This window comes from Podarcis melisellensis, assembly GCF_964234715.1.
Source record: "Podarcis melisellensis genome assembly, chromosome: 1".
Lineage (NCBI taxonomy): Eukaryota > Metazoa > Chordata > Lepidosauria > Squamata > Lacertidae > Podarcis > Podarcis melisellensis.
Window position 1 is genome coordinate 93,807,097 of NC_138528.1, and position 18,719 is coordinate 93,825,815.

Here is an 18,719-nt window from a genome sequence, read left to right on the forward strand (position 1 = left end):
TGGATCCGTAACAGGACTCGTGGTCTACAGGTTAGCCCAGGGCTGGTTTTGGGGTGCATTGCGGCCATGGTATGGAGCTATACACAGCCCTAGGACGCACAGTGCTTAGCCAGACTGGCCAATATTTTTACTTTGTATAAGGCAGCTTCCTACAATTGGAGCAGCCCAGATGAAAAAAGAAGAAATTGGATATAGCTTCATCCCCCTTCTTTGCAGAATGATTAATATATTGTTTTAATTTATGCAAATATATCCAGATGTTACAGTGGTGTGCAGATAAATTATTGTATAAATAAGCAAATATGTCAACAGTGGGGATAATTAGCTCACTAAGAGAACATGCTTCATGATAAGACAGGTTCACCACCACTGGTAGCCTCAGTGACAAGATTGATAACATGCCTTTGCAAATATTATAGCCTAACCTTTTGCATTCTGAATTGAATTCATCAGTGGTTTGCACTAGGCTCTGGATCAATAGGAAAAGCCTAATGGTGTTATAGATACATGGCGGCAGTGCTTACTTGATAGTATCTATATTGTTTGCACTTTCAAATTATGGTCGAGGTCCAGATGAATGTGTATGTAATTATCTTGTGCTTCCTGCTTTCTTTTCCTTTTCATCTTAGCGGCTGCCTCTGGCTCCGATATCAAACTCTCAGACCTAAAGCTATTTGTGTAACAAACTATTTGGAAGGCATCAATGGCTGTTCCTATTGAGTGGTGCCCTAGCAAAAAAACATATACAAGAGAGAAAACCCAATGTAGCTCTCCAGCCATCTATAGTGATCTGCCAGGTACTTGATAAGGGCTGTCCCCCCCTTTTTTTGGAGGCAGTAAAAACTAGAATCACCCTCCCCAATAGGCAGCTCCACATAGCTGGCATGGTGCACTCAGCTTAGCATGATAAACGTTCTTCAGGTCTGTTTAGTTTTGAGCAATGGAACTAGGATGCCAATACAAACCAGCAATTGTTTTTTGTTGTAACACCTTTTCAAAAACCATCTTCCATCCTATATTCATTTTTTCCCCACTTCTATTTTGTTGTTGCCTATTCTTCCTAAGGCATTAATGGAGTATTTGCTCCATTGCTAGTAAAACTCATGATTTGAGGGCATGGAGCTACAATGAAACCTCCCAGATCTAAGCTGTAAATGAGTTAGGGAGCATCCTGGGAAAATTATCGCACTCTTGTACATCGTATGAGCCTAGAAACCAAGCTCATATGATGGGCCCTGGCATCCCAGGCAAGAAGCAAAGATACAAATATTATCAAGGTACTAACCTATGGCTAGCAGGCCATATTTGATTTGGTAGTTCAAAAGTTGCACAGGACTAAGGTACAAAAAATGTTTGCTAAGGCACACACTTCAAAACTAATGTGAATGCTGCAAGGTACTCAAAACAGGAGACAATACTAATGAAGAAAGCCTGATTTGCAGACTATCCCTTATCTAGTAATTGTAGCTATTTAAAATATTGTGTCTATAGATTAGATTTCTAAAATATGACCCATTATGTCAGGTAGTAAAATGTTTTGACACAAATAAAATTTTAAAGTGGGATATTTTCAAGTAAGTATTTCCCCACATAAAGTGGATTGCTAGGCACACTTAAGGAATTGAATCTGAGTGCTGCTCTTTGTGCTTTTTCTGCTGTTTTTGGTTTGATAATGTGTATTTTAATCATCAGGATTATTGCTATTTGTTAGCTGCCTTGAGCAGCTCCTTTTCTAAGAAGGAAAGTAGGATATATATATATATATTTAAAGGAAACAAAATGCACAACATTGTGGTAAAAGCTATCAAGGCCATTCAGCTAATGCATTTAAGTGCAGTCTTGTAAATGTATTGTGTGAACAAAAAAAGGAGATAAATTTGTGTTTGCTCATCATCCCAGTGAATTAAAGGGTAGGGCTATAGGACTAGTTTCTATCTACCACATTTCTCTTGTCATTGGTTGAATGTTCTTGCCATTCTTTGATGCCATGAACAGCAGAATATGGACCTGAAGAGATAGCTCTGTGACCAGCTTGAAGAGCACATTAGAGTAATATACCACAAGAAGTTGTAACTTCTAACACTTTGAGGGTTTCATATGCAGGGTGTTAGGTACAACAATATTGCATGTCAAAGAGATGCTCATCTAATAAAGATGAGCCAGGCTGGCCCATTTTTACCACCTTATTGGGAGTGGAGAAATGGATACCACATTGGCCATTTTTGCCCCAGGAGGAGAAAGCGCTACAAATTATTTCAAGCAACTCTGCTGTCTCAAGAAACTCTACAATTTTGTTTCTTTACAACTTAAAAGGTGGGCTTTCTTTTAATGCACAGCAAGATATAGATAGAGCATCCTGAGTGTTGAAACAATGCTATAGTACTTGTAACCTGCTTCCACAACGAACACAACCCCCAATGCATAGTGCTTTTAAAAACAAAAGTGAAATACTCAGGATCAAAACTCCTAGGGACAACAAAAAATTATTTGGGTTGGACCCAACCAACTTGCCTCGTTAGCACAAGCTGCCTCTGCCTGCACAATGGAACTTTCCCTCCCTCTCCCTCGCTATGTGTCCCTCAGTCTCTGCTGGGTTTTCCTTGCCAACTTTTCAGTGTTCACATGAGGGGCAGATGAGAGTTTAGCTGTGCAAGCAAAAGTCCTTGTGCAAATTTGCAAATTTCTTTTGATGAAACAGCGTCTTAGAATGTATATCTAAAATTAAGAGAATACAGAACTTCAACCGTAGAAGTTAATATTCTGATGGCCAAAGTTGAGTGGGTTGTTTATTTCATAGTGTGATTTGTAGGGCTGTAATTCACCTTGACAATACATTTGATGCATTTCAGGGACTTCACCTGAATAAAATAAAAATTTTAAAAATCATTCATCAGAAGGCTCCTTTAGAAATAAAACAAATCATTTCCCAGGCTGAATTTAAATCTTCATGTAACAGCCTAGGCAGCTGTGACACACCAAATAAAAACTGACAGACTGTTCTGTGATGCGCTACCACAAGTTGGCGTTGAAGTTCAGAATGGAATCTCAGCCCATCTGCAAGAACCAGCTTCACAAATGATTCATCAAAGTAGTACTCAAATGGCTTACATTGTTAATAAAATCTCTTTATCTGAAACTATAATTTAATATTCATGTATCTAATTTACATGTGACAAAGTAGCATATTCTAAAATTAGAGTGTAACCAGCAAACTATTGACTACTGTAAACAATACGAAAAAACACAACCCAAATATTTCTTAGTAAATGAAAAGATACAACTTTTAACCAGGGAAACTATTTTAGTTGTTGATACTGGTTTAAACATAGCTGTAATCATGGCTTGAAAAAATAGTTCAAGCACACAGACATTTTCTGTGGAAGGAGTTTTGTGTATATACATAAAGTCCAAGCGTATACTACCAAATTTCTGCTTACTGAATTATAGTTGGTACAGTAAAATAGTGAATGCTTGAAAAACTTTTACAGGGAAGGGAAACAAACTAATATGTGTATTTATCAGACTTAATCTGATATTGTTTCCCAATGTAAATTGAAACAAAATGATCTTTTCTCAATATTTTGAAGCTTGACAGTGAAGAAATTGCACTAATTGAAAAGTTGCAATAGTTGGTTAGGCTGCAGCTTTCCTGTGCAAATATCAATATTTATGTCAGGTGTGCATTATGCTGAAATTGAGAAATCATGTGCATTTTAAATAAAAACAGAGCAACTACGTACAGAACAAACAGTGAATCTTAACAGAATCAACATGCACTAACCCTACTCTTATGCAAAATTAATTTCTTCCAGGAAACTGCATCTGACCATTGGCCTTCCACAAAGGTATATGTTTTGTCCCTTGGTAATACATTTGGACTTTTGTATTCAAATCCCAGTTTGTTAGCTCATTGTGACCAAATGTGCTGCTCCACTGGTATATCCTTTAGCTGCCCTTGGGCTTCTGTAGAATCTGTTCTCTCACAGTCACTTTTATTTATGGTTTCAGTGAGCCTCACTGAAAATCTCCTCAGTTCTGTACAAATAGCTTCCTTATTCATCTTCCTCTGGTTCCTGTGATAAAATTGGCGCTTCCTCCTTTAAACAAGCACTAAAGAAGCTGAGAATTGTGCTATAAAGGTGATATTTACTCTTCTCTGATGTGATGTAATGACCTTCATCTGGGTAGATCTGGGTGAGGAAATGTAAAAATAAATAGGCTTTAAAAACCAAATGATAAGGGTCTCTGATTTGTTTTAAATGCTTTTGCATCAACACAGAATTAGGCATTAGGCAATGTTATGGCGTCATTGAAAGCTCATAAAATTCAAACTAAAATTCATTTTCCTGATATTTTAAATCAGCATTTCATCACCTACACTGAAAGCTTTAGCAATAAAAGTATTTACATATATTTATTTTAAATGGCCTTTCTGATTTGGATTTTCAAAATGGTTTAGGGGAAATAGATATTTAATTTCTATAAATTATTGTATCAGCCTGATATACAACCTGGTAAAAATGTGGATCTAGTATGACTTCAAAACTAATCAACAAAAGTTTATTGTACAGTGGTACCTCGGGTTACAAATGCTTCAGGTTACAGACTCCGCTTACCCAGAAATAGTACCTCGGGTTAAGAACTTTGCTTCAGGATGAGAACAGAAATCGAGCGGCGGCAGCAGGAGGCCCCATTAGCTAAAGTGGTGCTTCAGGTTAAGAACAGTTTCAGGTTAAGAACAGACTTCCGGAATGAATTAAGTTCTTAACCCAAGGTACCACTGTACCTTGTTTTGAGTCCGGGATCCATTCTGGAGCCTCGGATGCTCAACAAAGTGCTGTTTTGCGTGCATGCGGTTTTGCACTTCTGCCCATGCACAAAGCGCGATTTAGCGCTTCTGTGCGTGCGTGAGCGGCAAACCTGGAAGTAACCCAGAAGTAACTTCCAATGTATAAACTAACCATCAACACCAGCTGTAAAAACCAAACTATTAAAAGTAGAAATCCGAAATCAGCAGGGAAGGAAGTTAGGCCTTCTATGTATTAGTTCTTTTGTTTTTCTTGTGGTTTTTCTTCTTATCTTTTAGTGCCTTTTTTCTTTTTAATTTTCTTTGTTAATGTATTTAGTGAGTAGTTGCATTTGTGCTTTTTTCTTCAAATGCACTTGTTTTGTTTTTCCTTCCTTTTTTCCCCCTGTATGTGTGTGATAAATGAAACTTAATAAAAAGAATTAAAAAAAAAAAGTAACTTCTGGGTTTGCTGCAGACATTCCACGAAATGGATGCTAAACAGGGCGGACTCACAACAAAGTACTACTGTACTAGCAATATTAATGACATGGAGCCCAGATAGTGGGTGGGATTGTATATTGCTGCTACTGGTAATATTTGGACATAAACATGGGTATTGATAATGATGCTGGACTACCTTTGTGGTTTTACTTAACTGACAGCTGATAGGAAATGAAAACTACTATTATTGTACAGTTGCCAAACCTCATTTCATAATTAAAATGTTTAACGAACATATTTTATTTAAACAACAGTCACACATGTTAACTGATGTCTCCAAATATATTGTTCCAAAATATTTCTGTTCTCTATCTCCTACATGTAGTCTACATTTCAGTAGTGTTTCACAACCTTAAAAAAAATGGCTTGGCTACTTCTGAGCATTTCATCCTTTCTCTAACCAGCAGAAGCAGAGTTTTAATTTCCAACTTAACCTTATAACAGATAGGAATAATGCACTTATGAACAGCACATAGAAGTATGATTAAATCATTAGCTTTGATCAATAAGAGGTCAGAGCTTATCTTTCAATGTCACTATAAAAATAGCATTGTGCTTCTAAATACTTAAAAGAGCATCAAAGAGGCCAAGATACTCAAGAAGCAGTGATGTTTAGGCTCTAATACCACTAAAGCTGTCTTCCTGCAGTGGAGAGTCCTCTGTGCAGAAATCAGTCTGGATCCAATTGTCTATTTTTCATTTTATTTTTTGCATAGATTCATTTTTTGAAGTTATTCAACTATACATAGTCTAGACAAACATGGTGCTATTTTCTTAGTCTTTACCTTGCAAGTACACAATATATAACAAAAATTCATAATTAAAACATATTGAAGGATGCACTATTGATATCTGACCATTACATACCTGCATAGTATAATTCACTCCAGCTTTTATTAGATGTTTAATTAATTCTGCTGAATGCTGGAAATGAACTTTAGCTGTGGGACAATAACATGTGTTAGCAAAAAAGCATTATTAATGTCAATCAGATCTTACAGATTAGCTGCAATCCTGTTCAGGCTTCAATCTAATATGCTCATACAAAGGACCTTAATATATTTCTGCACTTAACATGTGAAGGTCAGGGACACTGTAATGACGGGGATCTATCAGTGAGGCCACAAGTGCATCTTCTCTGTTGCTGTTGTGTGTGAGTGCCCTACACACAAATAAAGTGGGTAATTCTGCTGAATATTCTTTCCTAGCACTTCCAGAAATATCTTCTTTCTTCATAACAGAACAGCTGTAGCATAGTAGCTATGGATAAAATTCTCTGAAACATCTCAATGCCAGGCTTGGTTTTTCCTATTTCACACTTTGATCTAAAAGGTGAATATTTTTTACTGGTTTGTCTAATTTTTCATACTGTATGTATAATATTATATACACAATATTATATTAAATTTAAGTATTTTTATTCAGTTGTATTCATTCTGTATACAAATACTTATAAAATATGGTGCAGAAATATAGTATTGCATGGGTCTTGACTCCTTTATATGTATTATATATAGGATATACATATTAATATGTTTGAGTAATATATGCATTATTAGACACATTGACTGGTGAACTGCATCACAAAATTCACAGTAGTATGGATATTTAAGGATAGCTTTGTTTTTATTTGTGTGTTGGTTTAAGGTGGGCAAATTAGATTCTGATTCACCATTCCTAAGTGAAACTGAACCTCTTAGAATTAGCTGATTTTTCCAGGAAAATATATTTCTTCCTGCCTCCATTCAATTTTAGTTTTGCCTTCACATTGCAGGTAGTGATTCTGGGTCTTCAGCTGGACTGGCTGAATGATTAGTCTTTTTAGCTGTCCAATGAGGTAGAATGGTTGTACCCATCCATTGAAGTGGAACAAGGTGTTCCAACATCATGAAAGTGTTGGAAAACCCACTCCTCTGGAAATATTATTCCCATACTAGTTAAGCCCGTGTCTGAACATATAAATATAAGAAATCATGCATTGCTTAGCAGTGAAGAGCAGTACACTGTAAATGCACTGTAGAAATTAATCCACTACAATCTATTGTACGCTATAAGTCCCCCCACCCCACCCCATTTATATTTTGCCAATGGTGGAATCAATAATAATTTGAAAGCTGATTAAATATTGAGGCTGCCATTTATTAATATATGTTGCCATTTACCAATGACATGGGTGTTTTATATGATTTAAACAAATTGGTACCTACAGCTGCTAAGAGTTACAAATATTCAGTTACGAGAAATGTCATCTGTTCAGATGTAAAACCGTCAATTGACTCTGACAACAGGCTCTCTGGGGGCAGACAAAGCTTAGTATTATCAAAAGAACACACACACACATGCCTCTCTTCACTGAACTTAGCTGCGCCACGAGCTACAACTGTAAATGGAACTATTTGTGTGTCTACTTACTATCCGCTGTCCCGTGGACAATTAACAACTTTTCTTCTTTAAAGCCGTGAATATTGTGTAGCACGCTGGATGCCTTTAGGAAAGAAACACACACACTTGTACACCTCTGCGAGTGATTTGCATTTCAAGTGCCCCTGCAACACCATAAATATCGTACAACTTGCTTACCTGATAAGCATTTTCTTCTTTAGATGGAAGGCCAAGGTATCTTTCTGAAAAAGCTGATGCTGCAGGGGAAACAGGATTCTTTTTTATTTGTTTCTGTTAAATTGTTTCCAGATTAAATGAGTTAAAATTTAAGGACCTAATCATACGTAACTAAACCTAAGACTTCAAGGATGCAGAATAGGTACAGTCCCTTCCAATGTAAAAGATTTGCTATTTTTTAATCCGTCAGAGAGGGAAAATTGGGTACCTGCCTAGTAGACAAACTGAATAATACAAAATACTCACCATACAATCTCATGTCTGTAATTGGTGCAATCACTGCTCCACACTTGAAAAGCCTTTCATTGGACTTGAGAATCATTGATGCAATGTATCCTCCATAGCCCTACAAAACAACCTAATGTGAGTTAAAATGTGCCCATTATTGCCTTAATGAAACTGGCTTTTTTGTTATGCAGTACCGTAGCATTTACATCTATTTCTATGGCCTTCTGATTTTCTGTGAATTATAAATTGACAATTAAAGAGAGAATCAAACCTGTTTTAAGCCATTTTTTTATCTTAAAAAGGTGTTTTGAGCCAATATTCACTACAACAGAGTGCCCTGAAATTATTTAAAGTTTATATGTAGTGGTAAAAATGGCATTTTCGCTTCCTACTTCTCAGTAGTATGGCAGCTTGGGAAGCATAGGAAGATGCCTTATACAACCAGTATTGTTGACTGTGACTGGCAGGGAATAAGCCCTATTATTCAAAGGTTAAGTCATGTTTTTTTCTTATTTACTTATGAATAAATATTTGGAGTCCAGAATCAAATGTTACAGGAGATGTGTGATGTACTTAAATATTTGATGTATTTATTCATTGGTGGAAATGGTGTGGGGTGGATGTTAATGATGGGACAAAGCACTTGTCCCAGCTTTCCTTGGCATTTAATGGGCTGGGCAGGGTCAAAATACACTCTAAATATTTATGAGATATTTACAAGGGATTTCTAAGACTTCTCAACAGGCACGGGGGTTATGAGGTAGCTGAACCTTGTTGTTGTTTTCTTCTGCAGATTAGAGCCACCCCACCCTCTGCAAACGCCTTATGGAATGAGGCTGTATCATGATGGGCATTCAAGCAATAGTAGAAGAGAAAAGTCAGTCACCCCAGATTAAGGTAAGAATTAAGAAAAGTTCTTAGAGCCCCACTCCCCTGCAAAAGGTTAGCAAATATAACCCCCTCCCCACATTTTTTCAGGGGAATGGGCCTTCCAAAGTGGTGATGGGGAACTATTTGGTGTGTGTGTGTAGACTATTTGGCTTTTGGCTACACACTGAATGTGGCTATGGCAATTCATATAACACCTTAGGTTGATTCTCAGACTATGCCATCTTAATATGCAGGAAGTTCATGTTTAAATGTTTATCTGATTTATTTGTTTTTTTAGGAGGGAGGAGAGTATCTAGAAAAATAGCATATAAGGAGAAATATCTCTCTCCAGCACATGCTTTTGTGCAAGGGGTTTGTGATGCAAGAGGGAATCAAACAATTTATCAAAACTCAGGCAGTTGCAGGAGTGCTGTAGCAAATGATATTTTTGAACATACAGTAAGGCTCTAAAAAGTAAGCACTGGTTTGCTCTTCACAAATTATCTCCAGTGTCAGATGTGCACCACAATGAACATTATGCCCACAAAGCAGCTTATGATGGCCAACACCTGCCTCACTCAAAATTTATAAATTGTTCTTTGTTGGATGAAGATGAACTGTGTTGAAATAGCTGTTTGTTTTTAAAAAAACAAAGCCTGCTTGTTTTGTTTCCATATAAAATGCTTGCCAATTGATTCCACACTTCTAAGAGATGGAGTTCAAGGTCTAGCAATCCTAATTTAAGACTTATATAACCAACAGCAGGTTTCTCCAAAAAACCTGTGTCATTCCCTACTCTGTGGGAAGAAATTCATCCCTTTTAAACCCAGATAATAATTTATTAATCATTATTATGTGCAGAGGATCTTTTCAGTCCTTGACAATATGGACTTTCACTGTGCTCTGTGTATGTCTACTTCAGAATAACATCATTTATTTAATTGAAAACTACAATAAAATCTTATATAACCCAAGATAAACAAAGTTTATGCAAAGCACACAGTTCAAGATTTGTAAAATAAACTACTTAGAACTATAAAATACAAATGAAAAGATTGGGGAGAAATTCCTTCATTCCATTACTTCATTGATCTGATCTACCACTCTCAGACTAACGTGGAAATCAGAACATAATTATCTTTTGGATTTTGCACTTTTCCAAATTTTGTGATATAGCTGTTGACATTAAATACTGTATTTTTCGCTCTATAAGACTCACTTTTCCCCTCCTAAAAAGTAAAGGGAAATGTGCGTACGTCTTATGGAACGAATGCAGACTGCGCAGCTATCCCAGAAGCCAGAAGAGCAAGAGGGATTGTTGCGCACTGATCCCTCTTGCTCTCCTGGCTTCAGGGACAGCCCCGCAAAGCCTCCTGGGAGCAGCAGGAGCGCTCCTGCCTCTTAGCTCAAGAGGCCTTGTGCTGCTTTCTTGTTTCTTGTTTTCCTCCTCTAAAAATTAGGCGCGTCTTATGGTTTGGTGCGTCTTATAGAGCGAAAAATGTGGTACATTAATAATGCATTTTAATGAATAAAATACACTTAGGAATTTACATATTTATCTCAATGTACACATATCCAGGCCTTTTTTTTCCAGCCAGAACAGCATTCTGACACCTCTCACCCCAGCCCTGGGAGAGACCTGACCAGTGTCAGCAAAACCCCACTGCACCTCTGGCTCATGAGGAAACCCTCCCTGGACCGCAAATGGGATAACCTCTATGGGCTCTGGAGAGGCAGAGGAACAGCGGGGCTTTGCTGAAGCTCTTTGGCCTCCCAGCTGATGTATGGGGAAGCCATATCTCAGCTGAGCAAGCCCCCACCTGCTCCAGCTCACATGAGCCAGAGACGCGTGGGGGAACCTCATTAAGCTCCTCAGTTAAGCAACTTCAGCAATAGACCTGGACGATATATTGATACATCACCCAGGACTGGTACGAGGGCCAGAGTGTGATGGCGGCTTCACACAGCAGTGTATCGCGAGTGAAACTGCCACTGCTCCTATGCCCCTCTGCCACCAGGGCACCGGGGGACTCAGGAGTGACAGCGTTTTCACCAGTGATATACTGCTGGGTGAAGCAGCCATCACACTCTGGCCCTCATACCGCAAATGGACTGTGTGGGCAGGCAGCTTCTTTAAACTGCTCCACTCAAGGGCGTGCGGCTGGCTGCATCTCAGCAGAGCAGTTCAACAAATTCCGTATTGTGCTTCTGGCTCACATGTGCCAGAGGCGGGCGGGGTGTGTGTGTGTGGAGAGCTTTGGCAAACTGTTCTGTTGAGGCATGGGCAGCCTGACAGAAGCTGCCTCTGGTTCACGAGGAGATCCCCAGCCCAAATATATCCTCCGTGGGCTCTGGGTGGGTCTTCTGAGGGAGGTGTGTTCTGGCACCTTTTACTCTAGAAAAAAAGCACTGCTCGTCTCAGAGCTTGGCTGAGTGCTGCATACCAATGAAAATGCCATGGGCTTATAAAATAGCCCAACAGAGATGGTAAAAGCGGGGGGCTATTTCTGTTATACAAGGGGGGGAGCATCAATTGAAATGGTAGAGCAGGAACCTTGCTTTTGGACATGTTGTGTGTTAATAGCCACATAATTAAAGATATATATCTTCCCCTTTATTGCTGACATTTTAGATATAACTTGGACTGCTAAAGTAATGACAGATATTTTATTTGATACTGATGGATACTTTATTTGATGCTGAATGTGTGCAGTCTGTAGTACACTGTATGTGTGTATGCGGTCACAAATTGTTACAGCATTCACAATGAGATTTACAACTAGGAAGGGCACAAAGAATAGATGTCTTAAAAGAGTTGCTTCATCTCTTGCATCCAAAAGAAGCAAACATTGATATCTGAAAACTACAACTCTTTTTGTGGTTAAGTTCTAAACACGGTTTGAGACAGAGCAAGAGAGATGGTTGAGAATCTATTTAACTTTTTGCTAAAGGTGAAAGTATTTGTCTGGCTCTTCTATTTAACGCCAGAGGCAATAGCATCCAACAGCTGACAGACTAACAAAGGATATCTTGAACAGATGGCACAAAAAAGGATGTTACTCATAGCACAATAGGCTGTGAATGGGTTTGCATGTAAAATATGTATTAAAAAGGGAATGATGAAAGTATAGCAAGCCACATTTGCATTTTTGGAAGGAAGGTTTTTTAAAAAAGATGTGTATTAAATGCAGGATAACTTCAAATGCAGGATTCTAGATTCAGGTAGGTAGCCATGTTGGTCTGATGCAATCGAAATAAATAAAAAAATTTAAAATTGTGCAGTAGCACCTTAGAAACCAACTAAGATTGTTCTGGGTATAAGCTTCTGTGTGCATGCACACTTCTTCAGATACACTGAAACAGAAGTCACCAGACCCTTATATATATAGTGGGAGGGTGGGGTTTTTCTCAGAAGGGAAGTAGGAGATGTGTGTTTGACTCAATGGTAAACCTGTTGATGACCGTTAACTGCAAATGCAGGAAGTTAGTCTTTACTTCTACCATGACTTCTGTAACCAAGCACCTCCAGAAAACATAAATATAAAAATGAAACTGCTTGATTCAAAAATATTGGAAAATGTTATCTATTAAAGGCACAATGAAGTCAAACTTCATACTTTCAAGTCTCATTGATTTCCATAGGCAGATTGACCATGAACCTAAGTGGACTTTAAAGTGATTAACTTTGGCTATATTGAGTTCTTAACATTTGTTTTTTTCCTTTTCAGATGACAGTAGCACTTAACTCTTGGTGGTTTGAAGTTAGCACTCAAGGGTGCATTCCTAGCTTCACCTAAAATTGGCATTAGACTTGTGCAGTAATCCAATTTATTGTCTGAAATAGTATGGTGTTCCCATTGCAATACCGACTCAAGTTGCCTGAGCAGGTCGGCTGTGTCTTTCCTCTTCGGGTGGTCACTTGCTCCAGGAGGAAAGATGCAGCCCCCCAGTTGGGGCGAAAACAGGCAGGCACCTTTGAGGGAGCCCTGGTGTCTCTCGCAGCTCCCTTACCGTTGCACAGCTGGGCAATGTATCTCGGCTGCTTCTTCCTCCCATAAGGTCGGGAGGAAGAAACAGCCGAAATACATGACATTGTGATATATCAGCATGTAGAATGATGTTAAAAACCAGATATTGTCCAGCCCTAATTGGCATATTTTATTTTTAAAATGTCCACTCTATATAGCACTCAGAATGTCACAATGAAAACAGTAACAAGTCAAATAAAAAGGTACCTGTATTAAAGAAATCCTAAGAAGCCCTGTCCCCGTCACTACATATCTGACATGATGGTGGGGCCATTTGGAGTAGGGCTGCTGGTGCTGACGTCTGAACATGGACTGGCAGATGTACATTCTTTCAGTTACACTGATCTCAAAGTATGCAGGACTTTAAAACAAGAATGGGTAACCTGGGCCTCTCCAAATGTTTTTGGACTTCAATTCCCATGAGCCTGAGTCAGCATGGCTAATGGGAGTGGTTGTCCAGCAGCCTATGTAGGGCAACAGGTTACCCATTCCAAAGTTAAGCACCAGCAATTTGACGTGTGCTCACAAACATTTGTAATTAATGCAGAAGTTTAAGAATCCTTCTGATATGGTTCAACCTATTGGTCAAAAGCTTTGCAGCTGTATTTGGAACTTGCTGAATTTTCCAAATCATCCTCAAAAGTAGCCCCATGGAAGCAGCCTTACCTGGAGGTTTCACAGCATGGGTAACTGAAGTTATCACAATCCAGGCACACCCTGCCTGAGACAGTGCCCCTGCATCTCCCAACATCAGCAGGACTGAGTTTCAGTTTACTGGCCCTTATCCACTCCATTATGAATTACAGGCACTGGTCTAAGACTTCTAGTGCTTCAGCTGACATGGATGTGAAAAAAAATACCCTTGGGTTTAATAACCATACTGATGCTGCCTCCACAGCTGCTTCATATAGATGCCAAAAGGAGTGGGAGAAATAATGGAACCCTGCAGGGCCCCTAATATAAAAGCCAAGCAAAAGTTTCACTACATCACCTCTTGGAAATGCCCCTACTCCAGGACCCACCAGTCCCAACTGCAGAGTGTCTATGGAGAAGGTTACCCAAGTCCTCCCCCTACATACCACTCCTGGCATAGGTTTTTCATCACAAAGCAGTGTCTGTGAGAGTTCCAGGCCTGAAACCAAATTTTATTTATTTCTTATTATCTAGATTAAATTATCAAAGAATACCTGGAGTTCTATTACCACCACTCCTAGAGGGGGATATTAGTAATCGTTTGTAATAAAAACAAATTAAATCATAGAAGAATCAGAAACAAACGAAATGCTATTAGGAGCAAGTTGCTACATCATATTCATTCCAGAATGTTACCTTTCCAAATATGCTCAGTCTCTTGGAGTCAACGAATGGTTGCTTTATCAAGTATCTGTAACAGGAAGTTTATATCATATTACAAAAAAGTTGTTTTACATTAAAGTTATTTCCTGAAGAAGAATGTTCAGATTTATGACTACTGTGCTGCAGATAATTCAAAAGAGGATATTAAATAAAATTACGATTTGTTTTGTTTAAGTCTTCCACATTTTTTCTTGATCCCATTAATAATACGTACTGCGGTTGTAACACTCTTCAACATAAAAATAAAAGCTGCAATGTTCACAGCAGGATAAAATATTAAAGACATTTTGTGAGCTTAGGCCACAATTCTTCTTGTCCCTAAATGTGGGATCCCAGGAAAGAAGAAAAGCATTCAAGCAACCAAAACTTCCATGTCAGGCCCTAGGAAGGTGGGTGGCTTACCCAAAATGGCATGATATGACAGCCTCTAAGACTGGTGGGCCTTCAAAAGAATACTGTTGTAATACAATTTGATGCATTTTTAGCTATTACTAGTAAATAACACAACACAATTTTTCCATTTATTCAGACTTTTGTATATCTTAAAGCAGCATTATTAATTAAGCTATTACACTGATTAGGGATGTATACATTTTAAGATAAGTTAAGAGTACAATCCTGTGCATGTCTACTCAAAATTAAGTTCATTTTGTTCAATGTGACTTGCTTCCAGGAAAATGTGTATAGTATTACAGCCTAAATAGCTTTGTCAAATGAGAGTGGGATCTGATAAATCAATTTTATTTATTATGCTGAAACAGGATCCTTAGCCCAGAAGTGGGATAAGCAGAATTGTACTCTTCATAACTGAGATACATTGCAATTGTCTGATACATTTTAACCTTTTATGCATAACATAGGGACCCCTTCTCCATTATGTGATGTTTAATTAGTCAATTAAAAAGCCCAGTTAGACTAGACCTTGAAGTTTCCTTTATCAGGAAATCCCAAAACAATGGTTCAGTGAATTTTATTTAATTTTCTTGCTATCAAACATTAAATATTTTTATATTGATCCATTACAGCAATTATACATTTCCAAAATAAACACTGGATCAACCCAATTAGAATAGAATATAGGAAATAGAATAATATTTTGCACATACGTACTCTACAGCTGCTATCTGGTCCTTCACTTCCACTGATCCTAAGGAACGGTGGACTTCTTGCAGAATCTTTAGACCTTGAAATCCACTCCCTCTTCCATCAAACTGAGCTACGATGACATTATCAGAGTTGACAAGCACAGAATCCCAGTCAATGTGAAACTTATCTGTAACCAACTGGCTGCCTGGAGCTTCATCGCTGTAAATACCAACATACCAGACAGAAACGAAGGCTATTGACAATGTGATGCACTTTGCAGTTCTTCAATATTTTATTTAACCTGGATGGCAGAGTTCACTAGGAGTTACACAACCCGGTTGAATTATTGTCAGTTTAATCTATAACAGCACATTAACCACTGCTGTTATCACTTATGGGGAACAGTAAACACAAATAACTTCTTGAACTGTACAGAAATAAGCTGTTAAGATTAACACATTGTTTACTCGTCTCATAGCTAGGAAGGAAGGCACACATGAAGATGCTTTCTACCATATCAGACTACTTGTCCATTTTGAAAACATCTCCCCAAGGTTTCATGAGAGATATTTAACCTGACACTTTTAAATGAAGAGACTGAATGCAGAATATGATGGGGTGGAAGGGTAACAGCGGCTGGGGAAAAGGCATGAATTAATCTTAACCTGGACAAAAACATTTTAGATACAATTAAAACCCAACTGTTTTATTTGCTGCAGTGTTTTCAGGGAAGGGGAAGGCAACCTACCTGCATTTTAGCCAGTTCTATTTTCATTTTCCAATCAACACTACTTTTGCAGGTGGCTGGTGGTGCAGGAGGAAAAGTACATTTGGTGACATCTAACAATCAACTTAAACTTGCACAACCAGCCACCTGTGAACCATCTTTCTTTTTTTAGGTGGGGGGAATAACCATCCTATTTCCAGTTGCATATTTTCAGATTTGCTGTGCATGTGAAATAAAATCAGCAAAATACTATGCGTGGATAATAGATGTGCCTTCCTCCCTTGTTCACTTGCGCACTCGTGATTCGTGTGCATCTTACCCAGGATAGTTTTGTGATTTTATGTGATTCCCCCATAAAAGATGTACAGGTTTTAGCACAGGAAACCGATAAGCAAAGAAAGATGATGTGTGAGTAACTCATAGCACTTGCTTCTGTCCACTTATATAATCTCCTATAGTTTTGATGAGTATACTAGGCATAAGTACAACAGGAGGATTCATAACCACACAGGTCTGAAACTGACGGAAAGGCCAAATTCCTGCACCATAATTTATTTTTCTTTATTAAATTTATAGTCTTCCCCAGACAGGCAAATGCCCGATTGGATTTTATAATAACCTCTAGGAGATTTAGGAAATGCTATTGAGAAAAACTCTTTTCTCCTTCCAAGTTAGTAAGATACAGAAATGACTGTAACTTATTTTGTGACTGGAAATACAAATATTCTAGGATGGGGTGAAACACTTCTACTGGCTATTTTCATTCAACACTGCTGTTATTCATATTTTTTTTCAATGACAATGAAATGTCAGTTTTGAGAAAGGTTTGTTATTTTCCCCCAGCCACACATGTCATAAAACCAAGCAATCTATCAAGAAGTGGTATATCTCAGTGAAAACTATATATGCCAGCAAGATTAAAATAAATGTATATTTGCTTGTACCTTGTGTGGAAATTAGATTGGACAGTATCTATGAGCTCACTGTTCAGGGTTCTTGAAGAGTGAAGTAAAAATAATCACTGTGGGAGTCTAAATTTAAGAGACATAGAGGAACATACTAAAAATTACTTTTCCCTTCAATCACTGTTCTTTCTGGGAACATGGAGGACATCATCTGACAGTGTTGCTTTGCCAATTTACAGCAAGACAAGCATATTGCATTCCATGATGTCATGGTCATGACAGTAAGTCCTGCTAGGTCATAATCTTTTAAACAACTTCCAAAGAATAAAGAAATTTCCATTTATGAACATAATTCCAGATCGCAACTGTTCACAAAACTCTCGTTTATGTGAATTACAGGAGCTTTATCTCTCACCCATTACATAACATCTTGGGTTGTTATTACCTCTTCGTTTAATTTTTTAGGGTTCTTTGCATCTAAAGATGTGACACTTCACTTTTTTTGAGGAAGATTTAACATGCCTTCACAGGACTAAAAGAGATATAAATACTCAACACTATATCTATCTATTAGAATTGATTCCCCACTGTTTAGCGGAAAAGGCTATCATAGACGGTTCCTGGCCTCACAATCTTAGGAAAACAAACAAACAGCCCATTGCCTCCAATGAGGTTATGATTAAAGATACTACAGGCATTTACTTTCCAAACCTTGCAAATTTTTGATCCATGTCCTGTGCATATTCATCAATCAATGATTTCAGCATTTAAAAACCCAGACAGAACTTATATTATCACCTGTTGTTATATCAAATGCTACATTTTTCCCCATGGAGGCTGCTCACATATTTCACAGCCATTCATCAAGCGCTGAGTAATAAAGGAATAAGAAGTGAAATACACACATGAAGAAACCAGATCTTATCTGAATCCCCACAAAAAGAAAAGTGCATTCTGTTCTAGTAAATTAAATAGCAGCAAAAAATAGCTCCCACTCAACTGATAATGCAGATTTCTACAGATTTCACAGTTCAACCACAGAAGGGAAATTTGCAGAAGACCTACCCTTGCTTCCAATTTTTTATTGGCCACTTCTACCCAAGCAGTACTACATTGATTTTAGGCAGGGACTAATTTTCCTCTTGTCCCTAATCCTTATGAAGTCCATGTTTTTATTTCTGCATTAGCAGTATCCTCCAACAGTGCAGTCCTATAACTCTTCATTGGTCTACAAAGTTGACACCCACCAAGTCTGTGCCTGCAGATACTAATGATCTATATCTTATGAACTTGCAGTGTTAGCAGGATGTATTATGATTCAGAACATCTGCCAAAGCTGAGGTGCCTTTTAAATATACAGGAGATACCAATTACACAGCAAAATGATGGACCTCAGCAGGTAATTTGCAGGCTTCCAGCAGTGCAGTCCCTCACACAATAGATATTCAAGGGGGAAAATGGCAGCCCATCACTTGGTATTTGAAATCTGAAGACTAAACCATAATTTCTGCTTGGAGCTCTGAGGGAAATATGAACTCTATTACTACAATTAGTATCAGATCTGACAGCTCTGGACTCTGCATCTTCACCTTTGTACCAATCAAGAATGC

General features: G+C 38.1%; 1 protein-coding gene and 1 long non-coding RNA gene across 4 annotated transcripts in view; one reads left to right on the forward strand and one right to left on the reverse strand.

Moving 5' to 3' along the window:
- The window catches only part of LOC309376078, a 39,495-nt gene extending 30,461 nt beyond the window's left edge, over positions 1-9,034 (forward strand). Inside the window, exon 3 of the long non-coding RNA XR_014171060.1 lies at positions 8,931-9,034. This is a non-coding gene — a long non-coding RNA (uncharacterized lncRNA). The remainder of the gene's footprint in view (positions 1-8,930) is intronic.
- The window catches only part of DPP10 (dipeptidyl peptidase like 10), a 582,520-nt gene continuing 566,553 nt past the window's right edge, over positions 2,753-18,719 (reverse strand). For all 3 annotated transcript variants that reach the window (XM_081921713.1, XM_081921712.1, XM_081921714.1), the window contains 7 exons: positions 15,502-15,696; positions 14,365-14,419; positions 8,156-8,255; positions 7,871-7,929; positions 7,703-7,775; positions 6,158-6,231; positions 2,753-4,190 (listed from right to left, as the gene is read on the reverse strand). In XM_081921713.1, coding sequence (XP_081777839.1) covers positions 4,053-4,190; positions 6,158-6,231; positions 7,703-7,775; positions 7,871-7,929; positions 8,156-8,255; positions 14,365-14,419; positions 15,502-15,696 — 694 coding nt within the window. In that variant the 3' untranslated portion in view covers positions 2,753-4,052. The remainder of the gene's footprint in view (positions 4,191-6,157; positions 6,232-7,702; positions 7,776-7,870; positions 7,930-8,155; positions 8,256-14,364; positions 14,420-15,501; positions 15,697-18,719) is intronic.